Source organism: Planococcus citri, chromosome 5 (genome assembly GCF_950023065.1).
Source record: "Planococcus citri chromosome 5, ihPlaCitr1.1, whole genome shotgun sequence".
Lineage (NCBI taxonomy): Eukaryota > Metazoa > Arthropoda > Insecta > Hemiptera > Pseudococcidae > Planococcus > Planococcus citri.
This window is the reverse complement of record NC_088681.1, coordinates 37,523,098-37,539,565: the sequence shown is the minus strand read 5'-3', so window position 1 is coordinate 37,539,565 and position 16,468 is coordinate 37,523,098. Positions and strand designations below refer to the sequence as shown.

At 41.5% G+C, this 16,468-nt stretch overlaps 1 protein-coding gene across 11 annotated transcripts in view; it reads right to left on the bottom strand.

Annotated features, from left to right (window-relative positions):
• Positions 1-16,468, bottom strand: part of LOC135847985 (FERM and PDZ domain-containing protein 4) — a 192,751-nt gene that overhangs the window by 98,379 nt on the left and 77,904 nt on the right. The window contains exons 1-5 of one of the 11 annotated variants that reach the window (XM_065367742.1): positions 8,823-10,410; positions 8,124-8,722; positions 7,820-8,047; positions 7,375-7,731; positions 3,290-7,209 (exon numbers count right to left, since the gene is read on the bottom strand). The exons of 4 other annotated variants lie outside the window; for them this stretch is intronic. In XM_065367742.1, coding sequence (XP_065223814.1) covers positions 4,853-7,209; positions 7,375-7,731; positions 7,820-8,047; positions 8,124-8,722; positions 8,823-8,902 — 3,621 coding nt within the window. In that variant the 5' untranslated portion in view covers positions 8,903-10,410 and the 3' untranslated portion in view covers positions 3,290-4,852. Of the gene's footprint in view, positions 1-3,289; positions 7,732-7,819; positions 8,048-8,123; positions 8,723-8,746; positions 16,401-16,468 lie in introns of those variants that run through there. 6 more of the 11 variants (XM_065367738.1, XM_065367739.1, XR_010559291.1 and 3 more) reach the window with 6 other exon arrangements.

Here is a 16,468-nt window from a genome sequence, read left to right as displayed (position 1 = left end):
CAACTTTTGAAATGAGAACGATTTTTTTTTTACAGAATGGAAAACTAAAGCAATTGGATGTAAGTTTTTGGGTGTTTTAGACTGATTATTTCAGTAGTTTCTCCTGAGTAGTTCTTATTTTGGTTTTCTTCTCTCTCTATTTTTTTTTTTTTGAAAATCATTCATTTATTTTATTTTTTTTAGCAAACGTTAATATTATACCTAAGTACCAAATTTTGTTATGGATTATGGAAACGAAAAATAGAATTTGCTCGACGCCTAATTTACCTCGCATTCAGGTAAACTGGACACAAAGTCGATTTCAAGAAAACGAAAACTTGCAAACTTCATCCGTCAATTTCTCCTCCACTGCAGTCCCAAAGGGATAAACTGATTTCGTGAAACTATACGTAAGGGAGTATAATGGCTTTATAATGTGCCACAAACTACATTCCACAAAGACTTTGTATTACAACTTGGCAACACGTCACAAATAAATACCTACGTAATACTCAATGTTTTAGTAGGGTAACACTTCATAACAATTTAAAATCAATTCCAAGCGATCTACTCTTCTTCATCTCACGTTGATGGAAATTTGTATTTTAGCCACATTTTTATCGAGTTTCACCTTAATTAAATATACAAAAATAACGACGATAATCCAGATACCGCGCGCGAATTTCCTTCCTTCTCAGAAACATACCTATACCAAAAGTATACGTATAAAAAACTCGAATAATTTATTCGAGAAAAAGCCTTTCTCTTAATTTATTATTTTATTAAAACTTTTTAGTACAACATCTCGACGCGAAACTTCTTGACAGGATTAGCTCAGCCGCCGAAAGTACCTACCTAAACCTATATAAGAATATAATGTATCCGAAAACATGCTAAAAATAAAAAGCTACCTCGACACGACGTTCTAAACAACAAAAATTACCCAAGAAAATTCTTTTATATAGTCGGATATACGTGGGCATAAGGATAGACGAATCCTTACAAAAATACTCTCCAAATACGACCTTGCCATGCGCGAATCCTCCAGTTTTTTCATCTTTTTTCACCCGCCCCCCTACTCTCAATCGCACTCAGTCCTTTTTCTATCATTCTAGACGTAATTAATTTGAAAAATTACAACTTTAAACAGCGCCCACAAAATTTTCCAATACACTAAAAAGCGGTTATAAGTCCTTGGAAATCATTCAAGTTTCCACGATGAAATGTAATTAATTTCCAGTTCGGCTCGACAGTTGCGATGACTATGCGTAGCACAAAAAGCACGAAAAAAAGTCTCGTTGTTGGCTCTCTCACCTTTAATCTTGTTTCAAAATTTCCAACGCATACAGAAATTAATGACCGTCAGAATAAACGGTCCAGATATCATCTAAAGGATACCTAAAATGTTAACTTTCAATTTTTAAGGTACCTACCTATACATATTCTTATACTCGTATGTAGGAGTAAAGATAAATTTAATGTACCTAATGTCTTTCAACTTCAACTTACAAACGTGTACATTCATGAGTATACTGATGAAATACAAATTATAATTGTATCGATGGAGATTACGTACATTTATTTCATTCTTTTATTCCTCACAAACGATGTAACCAATCCCCCCCCTCCTTAGCTAGCTTATTCATCGTCTGCATTAATTGTGAAATCCAATGCAGGAATTAGGCATAAACTAAATTAAAGGATATACGTATATATTATTATAAGGAAATATTTCACAATTTCATTGTAATATAGGCTAGCTAATTGCAAATTCAAGGCTGATGTATCCTGCGAATATGGGATCCAACTGGCGAATATATTTTTCAAAGCGCCTATACATAACCTCATTCTTCAACTTATAAAATTCCAAACTAAGTATACCATACTATCATTAAAAATAAGTAAAATCAGTCAGAAAGAAATGATGAAACATACAATGACCTATTTTTTATTCGTCCTTTTGTCAAGTTTTTCGAGTTATGAAACTTTAATTTTTTTCAAAAAACCTCGAATTCGTCAAATAAAAACTTGGAAAATTCGTGAAATGAAAAGCAAAGTCGAAAAAATGATTTCTTTGTATCGTTTGTATTTTTATTTTTTATTTCTTAGGGATTTCTTTTTTTTGGTAATTGAATTTTCAGATAATACGACAATTTATAAATTACATAGTACCTTTAATAATTGCTAAGAGAAAAATTTCAACTTAGGGTAGGCAAGTAGGCATATAATTAAGTTATTTTCAAAAAAAAAAAAAAAAAAAAAAAAGGTTATCGATATTGCTTATTATTTTACATTTGCATGGATTTTTTATGAATCCTTTCAATTCGTTTCTTCTGACCTTTCGCCTCGTTTTTCTACACGTTTTTTATACAATATGTACCGGTAAAAACGAAGAATCCAAAACATTTCGAAGTAGAAAACAGCACTAATTACAAAAAAAAATCTCAACTTTTTCAATTACGCACCTTTTCCCACAGGTAAGATTATTCATTAAGCAAATTTCATAAAAGTTTCCAACTAATTACTCAATTTTCCCTCGAGAGTGAACTTTTACGCAGATTTTGCAAAGAAAATAGCGAGAGAGGGGAGATGAGGACGAGACTGGCGACTCATCAAACCATTTTCTTCGATGATATTTTCACTGGATTCGAGACTTATTCGTTGAGATATGAATTTAATTTTAAAATTAACTGTGCGCATTTAAAATTACACAGAGCAACGAAGAGCTGCAAAAAATTACTATTTACCCCCCCCCCCACCATCAAAAAATTTAATTACCTATCAAATGAAATAAAATTTTGAAAATTGTAACCTAACTCAAACTACGAGTAAGTACCTACAGGCCTACATAATCAAATTTCGAGATGAAAATCTTCAAAACTTGGAAAATGAACTTTTTACAAGACAGCTACATACATAGAAATAAAGGGTACCTGTTGTATTTCAATTCCTTTCTCAGCACACATTAAAGTACCTTTCGAAATTCGAAGATCCTATCCAAAGACTTGAATGGAAAAAGTTCATTTTCTCAAACTCTACAGCTCACAAAAATTTATTCAATTTCAACTGAAAAGCTCCACATTCGACATACCCAGCCTGATATTGATAAAGGCAGTCTCATTTGTGTAAAGGTAAAACCCTAACTTTCTCTTAAGCGTCCACAGACTACTTGTACCATCTGGCTCTGAGGGCTCTTACTCGATAAGGCCGTTTAGACCAAAAGTCCCAAGGTATAGAAATACCTATCTCAGTTCTACCATACACTACAGTACTATCATAAATACCAAAACGCAACAAATGGCCAAAGCAATTTACTCTGAATATTTATTCAAGCACATGAAAGATTATAGTACATGTTGCTACAATGTACAATTACTACCATTCATATAACAACGAAAGATTCTGCTTAAAGGCATGAACGTTCTCCAAGCTAGCGTAAAAGCTCTATCTTGCTCGTTAGAAGAAGATTGGAAAACTGCGAAGCAACTCTGTAACTTACTCTCGGCCGTCAGCTTCCCTGAACCAGTCCACCAGATGGCGTTGCACCTGGTTCAGTGCAGCCTCCGACCTGGGCATCAAATTACCACTGTAGAGTGGTAACATGGAGTCCCAAGTACCCTCTACATAATGCCCCGGCTGGGTATAGCTCGGGGGCCCGACTGGATACGCAGCCTAAAAGAGGCCTACTCAGCGTCTCGTAGAGTACTTGGGCTCCTCCTGCCCCGCTTCGTATGCCAGAAGTGGCCTGCTCGTTACATGGCCCTACATCCCTATCTGGCTACTCTTGCAGAATCTTTGTACAATTTCGCGATCTTAAGATTAACATATCTAAACATTTGTATTAATAATAATATTCCAATCGAATTTTATCACTATGCTAATCTTATACATCATACCATTGTCTGGACCGGAACTTGGCTGGAACTCTGGAACTTCTTCTTGACTCGAACCCTGTAAAACTACTCAGGTGAGCTACTCGAATAATTCAACTCTTTTCTTTCTCTCTGTTCCAGGTTTTTCGCTGGAGTTCAACTCGTTACTTCACTGCTTCCAGACTCAGGTAACTACTCTTTCACCTACTCATAGTCTACCTCCGAATATTAACACTCTGTTTTTTCACAGGTGCTGAACCTTCAACACGTCTGGACCAGTTCACGCACGCTAACTCCAGCTACTCGTATTATTCATGCAGTCTACTCGTTGCTACCTGTCACGGGACGTAATATTTTTTACTTCTATTTTACCATTTTTCGAAAAAAAAACTTTGTACTTTGTTTTTTCTCTTTTTTCTTTTCACAGGTATTTCGTTGGTAGAGCTGCTCTTTGGTTCCATTCCCGTTCAAACACATTGGTTCGCGAAATGAAAAACTTCAATACTCATTGCGTAAGTTTTATTTTATATCACATTTTTCACCTCGTATTTTGGCTACTCTTATGATGATCAACAAAAAACACAAACAAAAAACAATCCAAATTTACATCTTTCTCTTTGTTACATACTCGTTTGCCTAATTCAAAAATAACAAAATCATCTCAACACAAAAATTCACGCATGTGGAGAGAAAAAAAAACAACAAACAAATTCACTAAACATTCAATTTGGCACCACTTTCTCTTTATTAGTGCACCAAAACATTCAAAAAATGCAAAAAGTAAAATAAAATAACAAGAACAATTCCATCTGCTCGTAAAAAACAATATGGGAAAAACCAATTCTTCTTTTTTGGCTTCTCTTTTGGCAAACGAAAACAAAAAAAAAACAATTACATTCTCAAAAAATTATAAAAATAACCAAATTTACAGTCTTCTCCTCTTTTTGACTCAACTAGGAACTATTACAGACGAATTCTAAACCATTTCCGGTCGCTACTCTTTACCGACGGTGATTTTCCGGATTCTGGTTATTTTGGCGCTGAGCCATCTCAGCATCTCGTCGTCTAATTTCTCTTCTTTCGGCTAGCCGTCCTCTACCCAGACCAACACCAATCGCCGGTACCGCTGCTGGCTGCGGCATTCGATTCTCTGGCTGCTGCTCGGGGTTCTGACGCTGCTGCTCGGGGACATTTTGTCGAATTGGCTGTTGCGCGATGGCCTGAATTCGTTCATCGCGAGCTACTCGCTGCTCTTGGGCCGCTGGTCTATCCTGCGCTGCTTGCTGCCACCTTCGATCTTCCCGAGCTACTCGTGGCCTCGGTGCCGGTTCAAATTCTCGGACGTTCATGTTCGGCTCCGGCAGTGGTCTCCGATTCGGGTTTCGATACTCTTGCGCCTGCACTCTGTCTATGAGATCTCTCTCATGGACTTCATGCGCCAATCTCTCCATTACCGCGTTTCTGTCCACGTGTCCGCGCGCTTCTCGGTCGTGTCGTCGTAATTCATGACTTCTATCAATTTGATCTCGACGCTGCTCATCCGTAGGTCGCGGTGGATCGCGCTCCCTTGCCAAGTGGCCGTAAGCGTGCCTTCTCTCTATACTGGCATATTCGAAAACTCGCACGAGCGCCTCGCTTACTTGGTGCTCATTTAGATATGGAGTCGGTCCACGGAATACTGTCGGAGGGACTCGATTTACCACCTCTTCGAGGCCTTCTAGGTAAACGTACCTGCCTGGGAAATAATCACCAGGGCTTTCTCGTAGGAATTGTCTCAACTCGTTCCTCCTCACCGGACACTGCGGCCACGTTACCGGCGGTACCATCAAGATGTGGCGAGTTCCATGTCTAAACATGGTCTGCCACAGTTCTCTGATGCGTATCTTGATCTCTTCAAGCTCCTCTTTTTCTGTCTCGTACTGACCAATGGACATAATCACCCTTTGAGGCGACCGCAGTACGAATCTCCGAAGATTTTTCCTTATCGTCGTAATCGGTATTCGAGAGCCAGACACAGGGTGGATCTTCCATGCCTCTTTCTCCTCTCGGTTTTGAAAAATTATCTCGCTAACTAGTGCGTGCGCTAAACTATCTCCAATTACTATAAACGAGTTTATACCATAGAAAGCTACTCCTTCCCGCCAGTATCGTCTGATCAAGCCCGCTGCTCCGTCTCGTTCATAAAATGAATCATCCCGCGTCGTCAGGTTATCATCTAAAATAATTCCCCTGCTCTGCATGGCCAATTGCAGCGTATCGCGAGTGACCGGGAACCATACGTTACGATAATACCGCTGCCCGTCCGGTTCCACCTGAAAGCTAGCCAAAATCCACACTGGGGCGGGATGTGGTGGTCGCTGCTCGGCCGGTACGAAGCATTCTTCTACCGGCAGTGGCTCCAAGTAGCCCGCCTGCGTATTCGCCTCTTGTTGATCAAGCTCGCGCAGCATCTCTTCGATATTGTGGCGATATTGCGCCTCTCGCTCAATCAGTACTAGTCGCGCTCGTTCCTGCGCGTTTACCTGGGCAATACCCGGTAGCTGTTCTCGTAACACCGGGCTCGGCGGCGGCGGTGGCTGACTCGGGGCCGGGTCGCTTGGCGGTGGCGGTGGCGTGCTCGCCGCGAGCTCCTCCACCTCGTTCGAACTCGCTGCCAGCTCGAGCACCTCTTGGCTCGACTGAGTAATTTCTCCCTCTTCTACCGACTTTGATTCGCTGCGCGTCTTACTCCTCGTTTGGACTCCTTCAGCTGCTCGTTCGGGGGTTATTTCTTTTTCTACAGAGGGCTCCTCTTTCGTCGAAGGTTTCCCTTTCGTCGTTCTCTTTCGTGCCGGGGCCTTCTTCTTCGCAGCCGGTTTCTTCTTCGGCGGCGTCGGCTTTTTCTTTTTTGACACTGATTTCTTCTTTGCCGGAGCTTCTTTTTTTGCTGCGGCTTTGCGCCGAGGTCTTTTCGGTGGTGACGAGCTCGAAGAACTGGAGTCTGAGCTACTCGACGAGCTGCTCCTTGATCTGCCTCGTTTGATCGACTCGACGCCGGAAACGCCCGACTTCGACGCACTCGAACGGACAGATTTCTTTGACGACGAACCTTCCGTAGTCGTATCCTTTCGGCTCGAACGAGACTCACTTTTTCTTGTGCTGCTGTCGGCGTCTGACGCTGGCGTACCCGTCACGACGTCCACTGGTCGCTTCTCTGTCTTCGGTGTCGACTCTTGCTTCTTTACTTTCGCTTCAAGCAGAGTTTTCCGAATCAGGTTTTCTGTCTCATCGGAGTTCGGTTTTGCGTCATTTTCAGCATCTCCTCGCATGTCTAACAGCCTTTGAATTTCGCCACGTAAATCGTCTCTACTTGCTCTTTCTAAACACAGTTTTAAAGACGCAATTAGTACCCCATCGGGAATGTCACTATTACGAGATATTTTGGACGCAGAGCTCTCAGCCGACGTACTCTCACTCGTTCTCTTTCGTGTAACACGTCTCGACACTCTTTCGTCAGCTCGAGGGCTTACTTCGCTATTCTTACCCGAGTCCGACAATACCGACGCTTCGACGCTTTCGTAACTTAACGAGGCTCCTCTGTTAACGCTCGAAATAACCTCGGGCGAAAGGACCGGAATAACAACACTTGGCGTCGGTGGCTTCTCGTTTTCTATTGGCTGCTCCACCGCTTCTATCTTTATCGCTTCGGGCTGCTCGTTGGTCACAGGCACCCCGCTTGAAGATGGCCTCGCATTCGCCTGTCTCAACGATCGTCTCGCGGTGATTCGTGCTCGTTCGGTCTCGTCGCTCAACAGCTCGAAGATGTCTTCATAACTTATTGACAGCTCCTCTAAGCGACTGTTAAGCCCGATCATTTGCATAGCAACCGGCAGCTCGACACCTATTTAATAACATACGCAAGAAAAGACACAACTCGTTTACTACTCGTTTCATTACTCAAAACTAAAACCATATTTGCGGACGCTCACCTCCTAACACCGGCACAACGTCCAAACCATCGAGTATTTCAGTCAAGGTAATCTCACGCTCCTCTGCTTGGCGATCTAGGTCCAACAGCATCATGACGCGGTGATCTTCAATATGATTGAAGCTGCGCGCCCGACTTATTGCGCTTAACGCCCGTTCGAAACTCGTGTCGTTTTCGCGTAACACTTCTTCGAACTGTTGGTAACGCCTATCTCGAATTGCTCTGTTTTCTAAATGACATAAAATACACAACACCTAAGTTTACTCTTTCGAAACAACTACAATGCCCATCTGACCGCAACTTACCAGCATCGAATCGCACGTCAAAGTCTCGTTTTTCTTTCTCGATCGCGTAGGCGTCTTCCACCAGCTCCTCTGGCGTCGGTTCTTCCTTGCCTTCATGCGCTAGTAGGAGGACCCGATTCCGATCAGCAAGTGCAGTAGCGGTAGCCTGCAGCTCGTCTAATTCTTTACGCAGACGCACCGCTTCGTCGATTGCGATTTTCAGCTCGCGTTCTCGTAGCTCCAACTCGGTTCTCGGCGTATTTCTCATGAGCGACTCATTTTGCTCGATCAGCGTTTGTACCTGTCGTTCCGCATCCCGCAATCTTTCCCGCAGCGACTCGTTATCTTCGTTGGCCCGTCTCGAAATCTCCGTCGTGCCACCTCGTAATTTTACCCATGTGGCCGGATCGACTTTACCGGATTTTTTACACCGGACCACCGGACAATCACCCGGCACCTCGACATTATGCTTTTTCATGCATTTTTTGTGCAACTGATGTCCGCATGGCAAGGCGAGGGCTCTGGAATTCGATTTTTTGCTTCTCGAGCCTTCACCAATGGCCTGTCCGCATAGCTGGCAGCGGAAAACGCGGTAATGCGTTGCGTCATCTTCCTCTTCGCTAAATTTGAATAACAATTACACCGTACTCTGTTAATTATCAATGCTACTCGAGAATAATCTAATTTTTACTCTATTTTACAGGTATCGAAGATCTTTACCTTTCGGAAGTGCTGCTGTTGCTATCATCCCAAACAAACGCTCGTCTCGGTATATCTTCTCTTTCGTCCGCGCCATCCATTTTACGTCAATAGCTGTGGCAAATCAACGGCACAACGGTAAGTACAAATGCATTTTTCGTATTTTACTCGTAATCTACTCTATTTATCCTAATTACCTCTGTCTGACTAAAATAAACTTCCAGCTTCTCGAATCGATTTACTGCGATCCAATGTGTCTTATTACTGAAAGCATCGACAGGTAATTAATTTTCGTATTATCTTACTTTGTTTGTAGGTACGTGTAAACTACTCGTAGGTACTTCTAATCCAGCTTACCTAATCTCAGCGTCGATAGAATTCTTGTCAAACGAATATTTACCACTCAAACGTCCAACTAATCAGCTGAAACAGGTAATAAACATCTCAATACGCTACTCGTAGTTCATTTTTTAATTACACGTACTTCCAATTAGCACTACGTTCACATATACGATAGTTTACTCTGTGCATTTCGCTTACCTTTTGTAATAAAACAAAACTTCGTCGAAAAATTTCATGCCACCACTTGACCACTATCGTTTTTCCAACTCGTTGAAACAAGACAAAAAACCACGTCGCTTCTCGTATAGCCGGTAGCTTCTTCGGCTGTGTGCAAAAAATACCACACTAAATTAATAATCTTTCACTAATTAAGCATGACGTATCGTGTAACACAATGAAATTAATTGCACACGAGGATAAACAAATTCAACTTACCCAGTCGAAATACACGAGGAGCTACTCTTTTACTGGAATTTTTCTTCTAATCAACACGTTTCGAATTTTTATTCACTTTTCTAACGGAAAAATACAACACGAGCGAATTAAAAACCATATTCAATAGACTTACGCCATTTTGATTTTAGGCTTCTTTGTTAGACCTTACCGAAACAAACATGCAGCAAACTGTTCACTTCTCAAATAAATTACCCGATTTTTTACTTTTTTACGCCAAATTATACGATTTCGCACATACACACGCGTACGTGAGCTTTTACGATCACCAATTAGCGCAAAATTTACCACAAAAGCATCAATATGCCGAACTCTACGAATACGCACTTCACTACAAACTTTCAACAAACATTCACGTTATTACATAACACGCATCAATAATACATCAAAACTGCAACGTCCTTGGCATTACTTTCCTCGTTCGTTGGTTCGTTTCAACCGATCTAGTTTTATCAGCTGATGCGTGCGACTCTTTACCACCCCCCGCCTACTCGCTAACGTACAGACTACTCTCTGCTTCGTAACTACAGGTTGCGGGGAGCCGCTCGTTTTCGTTCTCGTTGCGTTCGTTCCATTCTACCCCCCGCCTACTCGCTAGTACTACTTCTCTTCATACAGCTCGTATGCTACTCGGATAGAACTTGCTTTTACTTTCGATGGCTTGCTCTTTTTGGTTTTTTAAAACTAGGTTAAAATATTGCTACGAGTAATTTGAATAAAATAAGATTTAAAACTAAAAAAAAAATTATTTACAGATTAAAATTTAGGCACCAACCAGTACCTCGAATTCCAGCTACTCTTTTTCTCTTTTTATTTCAGCATGTCCTCGTAATTCATGTACAACTCTACGAACATCACACGGTGATGAGATTCTAATTTTTCCAGAGCTATAAAATTTACTGTTTTCTTTTTTCTTCTTTTCGTGCTTGTAGGTGGTACATAATCCGGATCGTCTGACCCAGGTGCTTTTTCACCTGGCTTCAACTTTTTTGTTCTTTTTCTATCTTTATCTTTCTTTTCCGCGTTCGCAAGTATTTCTCCAGCCTTTGTTGTCAAACCAACGGCTTTTTTAATGCACGTAGCAATCTTCTCGTTTTCTTTATCATCTAACTTGCGTCTCGCATGCTTTTTGAGTTTCTGGAATTCTTGCAGTTTCTTTCCTCTCTTTTCCTCAGCTTGTTCTAGCTCTTTCTTTCGCAATTCTCTAGCCAATAGCCTAGCTGCTCTTTCTGCTACTTGATCGTGTATTTTAGGGTCAATGACCTCCTCTTCGACCTCCTCGTCAATTTCTGGCCTTTCTATCTCTTTCGGCGTTACTTTCTCTTTAATTTTTTCAATTAAGGGCCTTGAGTCTGTCTTTGACTTTAATTTCGGATCATTTTTGAGCTTCTCTTGTTGTTCTAAATTCAAATAAATTGTCATTTGCCTAGCATTGACAATTTGCTCATCAGACTCGTTAGCTATGCTTCTTACTCTGTATGCATTATCTCCGACATGCTTCATGACCATGTAAGGCCCAAAACGCTTAGGAAACAATTTTTTCGAGACTCCTTTATCATATGAGCTCTGTCTGTGTTCCGTAAGCATAACTAATTCCCCCTCCTCGTAACAAATGGGGTCTCCCTTAATTTTATAAAATGCTACTTCATCTCTTGATCTTTGTAGCTTTCTCTTTTCTCGAATAAATGAAATTAACGCCTGCTGCTCGGTCATTTCATCAACTTGCAGGTCTACCAACTCTTGTGTATACACCGCCTTACGAGCTAGCTTATCAGCGGCGTGGTTGTTACGATCAAAGCTTCTCGCAGGTGTGTGCTTTAACTCAAACTTCTCAAACTTTTCTTTCAATTCTAAAATTTCTTGAAAAATTTCTCGGTGCACAACTGGTTTTTTACTAGCATTCTTCCAGTTATTGATCTTCCATTTCTCTACATTATAATTTATTGCTGTTGTTAAATAGCATGAATCCGAAAATATTTTTCCTCTTTTTGCACCTAGTTTGAGCATCACTTTCATAGCTTTACACAGAGCTATCGCCTCGGCCAAATTATTGGTATTCCGGTACCTAGGGTGGTCTACTCTTTCGGATATATTAAATTCTCCAGTAGGAGTCCAAGCCACCCCTATACCTGCTATGGCATCACTGGAACCGTTGTTTGAGCAAGCTCCATCAACGGCTGCCCAGTAATAACCATCTTCGTCACGTATCAGGTTTGAGAGCTCCATAGGCTTTTCCATGAGCGTCTCGGTAGTCACAGATTTAGGATTTTTCTCGATTTGGTCCTGCTGCAGCTTCTTGAGCAGGTACTTAGAATTTAACTTAGCCAATTTGGTTGGCATGTTGGCAGAAAACTCATCTTCGATGCCCCATACCTCATTCGGTTTTATGCCAAATTCAGTAGGGGTATTATTTATTTCAGACTCTATTTTCTTAACATGCACGTGCCAACCGTGGTGAGTATACTCGTCATTCTCGGGCTCATCGTTCAACTTTGCTCTCAGCCTATCTCCAATTATGCGCATCGTGCGCTCAACCAGAGAAGACTGAGGGTTGTAAGTTGTAGTATGGCCTATTTTTATACCATTCGCGGTGAGCATCTCGTTCCACGCCTCACTCCTAAATTGGCTGCCATTGTCTGTAATTACTTTGCGAACTTTGTGGCCCAGCTTCTCTATATCATTGAGCACAGTTTCCATCGCATGCACTACTGTCTCAGCTGGAATTGACTCCAGTGGAATAATCCACACTTTCGACGTGAATACGCACTTTGCGACAAACATATACTTAGGCTCTCCGTACTCGTTCGCTATTGGTCCACACAGGTCCGCAGAAATGACATCCGCTATGTTAAACGCTTCTATTTGTGAAAATTGCAAGCGCTTCTTCTCGCTATAACCTTTGGTCTTTCTACAAGTGATGCACTCGCTCGTAATAATTCGTGTAGTTTTCACAATATTTGGTGAATAATATAATCGTTTAAAGACCGCTTCTAGTTTATGCGCTCCAATATGGCCATACATCTCGTGCAAGTAAAAAATGGTATCCCTGAACAACTCGTCAGGCATCACTGGAATTCTTGAGCCATCTTTGAATTTTCTGAATAGCAATTCTTTGTCTTTCTCTTTGATCACTGCATATTTAGCTTGCATTCTTCTCTTTGATTCTAACTGTTTTGCAGTCATATCAAGCTCTGAGGCGTTCAGTTTGCGCACTATTTTAGCACACATCCTATCACGACTCTGGAAGATGTCCAAGCGTCTCAGATGATCCAAGACTTCATCTTTTACCAATTCTACAAATGACACATCTAATGGCACCATGTTTGTCCAATTTGTATCGTAAACTGTCAACTCAGGCGCCTGAATTCCGTACCATTGACCTCTTACTTTATGTTTCAAATCATACATGAGGTCGTAACAATTCAACTCTGTGATCCAGCCAGCCGCTTTTCTATGCACCTTAGCCAGAGTTGTAAACTTGTGCACGACTGACTGGAGGTCACCTCTCACGTGTATCCGCCTACCATGGAGCCAAAGCTGAAGCTTATTTATTACTCTTACCAAAGCGAACATTTCGCGCTCAATTAACGTATAATTTTGCTGATGTTGTTTAAACGCGCTACTCACGAACATTACTACTTTGTCTTCACCTTTGATGTTTTGGTATAAGACGCCGTTGAGCGAATGCTCAGTAGACACTGTATCTAGGTATAAATCTTCTCCGTCAACTGGTGACATAAGCTCAAACTCTTTCGTAAATTCCACTGTGAGCTTCTCTACTGCTTCCTCTTGAGCGGTGCCCCATACAAATGGCACACCTTTCCGAGTTAAATCATAGAGTGGCTTCACAATATCTTGATAATTAGGGATGAAGCGACTATATATACCAGTTAACCCTATCAAAGTTAACACATCTCTTACGTTACCTAATTTAACTTTACCAGTTCTCTTTAACGTCTTCTTTTGTATATACTCTAAATAACCTTCAATTTTCTTACTCTGTTTTTTTATGCTTCTAGTTGAAATATTGAAGCCAAGATGGTCGGTGGAACTGGCAAAGAATTTACACTTGTTCGGGTTAAGTTTGAGCCCATGCTCACGCAACAACTCAAGTACTTTTTTTAACAGCCTCAGCATCTCTGAGAAGGTGAGTGACCTTAGCAACAAATCATCCACGTATTTCGTAACTCCAGGCATGTCCGGTATCACTTCATTAATTACTTTTACAAATTCCGCAGATGAAATTTTCAAGCCATACGGGAGTCTTATCATTTGGTAGACTCTACCATCGACCTTGAAACCAGTATACTTGCGCGACTCTAGATCCAGTACCAACTGCCAAAAGGCTGTCGTGAAATCTAACGTTGTGAAGAAACGGGCTTCTCCATCTGAGGTAATTATTCTATCTAAGAGGCCCGCCTCGTTGTAATTAGTTTGTAATATCGGGTTCAACTCTACTGGATTTAAACACAGTCTTACGCTTCCGTCTTTTTTCTCGTTGGGCACTAATGGATTTATGTAAGTCGTATCAGACGGCTCTGCTACCTCTTGCTCAACCATGTCAGCCAAAGCACGTCTAATTTTGTCAAGTTGTTTGTTTGACGGATTGTATTTAGGCCCTACGAAGTTCGGAATTTTGTTAGGGTCAACAAACTTCAATTTCACCATAGCTCCTTTGTATTTACCCGGAAATCTACTAAACACATCTCTGAATTTGAGCAGCTCCTCGAGTGCCTCCTCAGACTCGGCTTTCGTAATCCTTCCTTCACGAACTGCTTCACCTAGGTACCTTCTCAGGTTTCTTTCAAAGATTTCAGGCCCATCATCTCTAGGCCTTCCATCCTTTCTAAAAAAACTATGTAAATCAGCTCGTGAAACTATTTCTACTGTCTCTTTTTGGTACTCTTCTTCAAGTTGTATTTGGTTGGTATACATGTCTTCAACTCGATATTCGCTTCTCTTTGCAAATACAACCTCTTCAGCTCTGTGAGTGCCAGGTGGCCTACACGTAGCAGTACCTTTCTTTACGTCTGTTTTTATGTCTAGCTTCTCGATCGATTTCGTGCCAATCAGTAACAACTTGTTGTCACCAGGCATCACAAAAAATGGCACTTTGATCTTATGCTTGCCAAATTTCAATGGCACTACTATTGCCTTTTTCCACGTTCTTACCACTTGGTTGTTAGCCAATCTACACTGAAGTACTCGTTTTAAATAAATAAATTCAATTTTCTCTTTATAATTATTTATTAGATTATTGGCACAAGTTTCTGACATGATATTAGGTGTAGCACCAGAATCTAACTGAGTAAATAAGGTTAAATCCGCGAACCGCAGGGGTACCACACAGGTCTTAGCCTGATCGAAATTCTCTATCTGGCTTCTCACTAACGGCTCAACAGTATTTGGATCGGTCCGCTTCTCATCAATGACGTCACTCTCTGGTGTGCTACTCTGATCTGCAGCTGCCTGATTGACTGCGACTTCATGATGATTGGCTGGTGCCCCATCGCTCGATTTCGTTGTTTCTTCATCGCTTGAGGTTTCTTCCATAGGCTGACCTTGCTTATTCTTCCACGCTTTACAGACCATTTTGACTTTTTTCTGCCAATCCGGAGACAGCTTCACTTCCATCTTGGTTAGGTCTTCAATAATTTGAGCTATCGGCCTGCTACTCTCTGGCATTTTCGCTTTCGTTTTTTCAATTGACTCTTTGGTGGTGACTAAATAATCGCCATCCGACTCGGTGACAACTTCAGCAGACAGGTTCGTACTCGTTTCTACGCATAAGTTTTGCGAATTGAACACTGAATTTTTTGGTTTAAACTTATGGTTGTAACATTTTTTCATCTCGAAAAGCAACTCTTTTTCGCCTGCTTCGTTTGGCACGTAGCCACTCGCTTTCTTTTGCAGCCTATTGTCTCTTGGAATGACCTTGCCGGATTTGTCAGGTTGAAACCTCAACCTTCCATCTTCCAACCTGATCAACCTGATAAATACTGCTGCTGGCGACCACCACAGAGTAACGGACTCGTTGTCACAGACTTCTTCAAAAATTCTCCTCCAAGCATAATATCTTTTAGCTGTAACTCCTCGGTCGTTTTTTCCAGCTGGAAAAATCATTGGAAACAAAATTTTAATGTCTTCGACACCTTTCTCTTTTAACGTGCCAACTATTTCACGTAGGAGGCGTCTCATATGGCTGTCTCGAATATTGCCATAGTTCAACTCGTATGTGCCAAGAGAGAGAATGACTTTCTTTTTTTCAAATTCTCTTTTTCTAACATGTTCCCTAATGGTTGCCATGGAGCACTTCTTTGCGATTTTTTCAACGTCTTTTTTGCCTTCTTTTTTGGCATCATCTCCGCTACCGTTCTCTTTAGCTTTTGACTCAATAATTCTACTTAAAATTTGAGCGAAAGCGTCGCCAACTAAGTCATATTGCTCGTAGGGGAGATCTGGCTCGGGCGTGGGGGCTGTGGCTTGTTTTGTTAAGCCTGCGTCTGGTCGTCGTTTAAAGACGACGTATCAGACCTTACCGACCCTTCTTCCTCTGATTCCAACGACTCCCCAGGATCTATATCTCTATAATCCCCTTCAGCTTCGTTGGCTGTACCGCCATCTCTAGCCCTACGATCACGATCGCGTCTCTGATCATTATCGCCTTTGTTAGCGCCGCTCTTATTCGCATCAGTGTCACGTTTGCGCGAATCTCCTCTTTTATCGCGGTTGTCTCTCGAATCTCGCGCATCTCTACCGTCACGATTGCGCGTATCTCTGGTGTCACGATTGCGCGTGTCTCTATCATCAAGATTGCGCGTATCTCGGTCGCGGTTAGTATTGCGATTGTCTCGATTGTCGCGTGTGTCGCG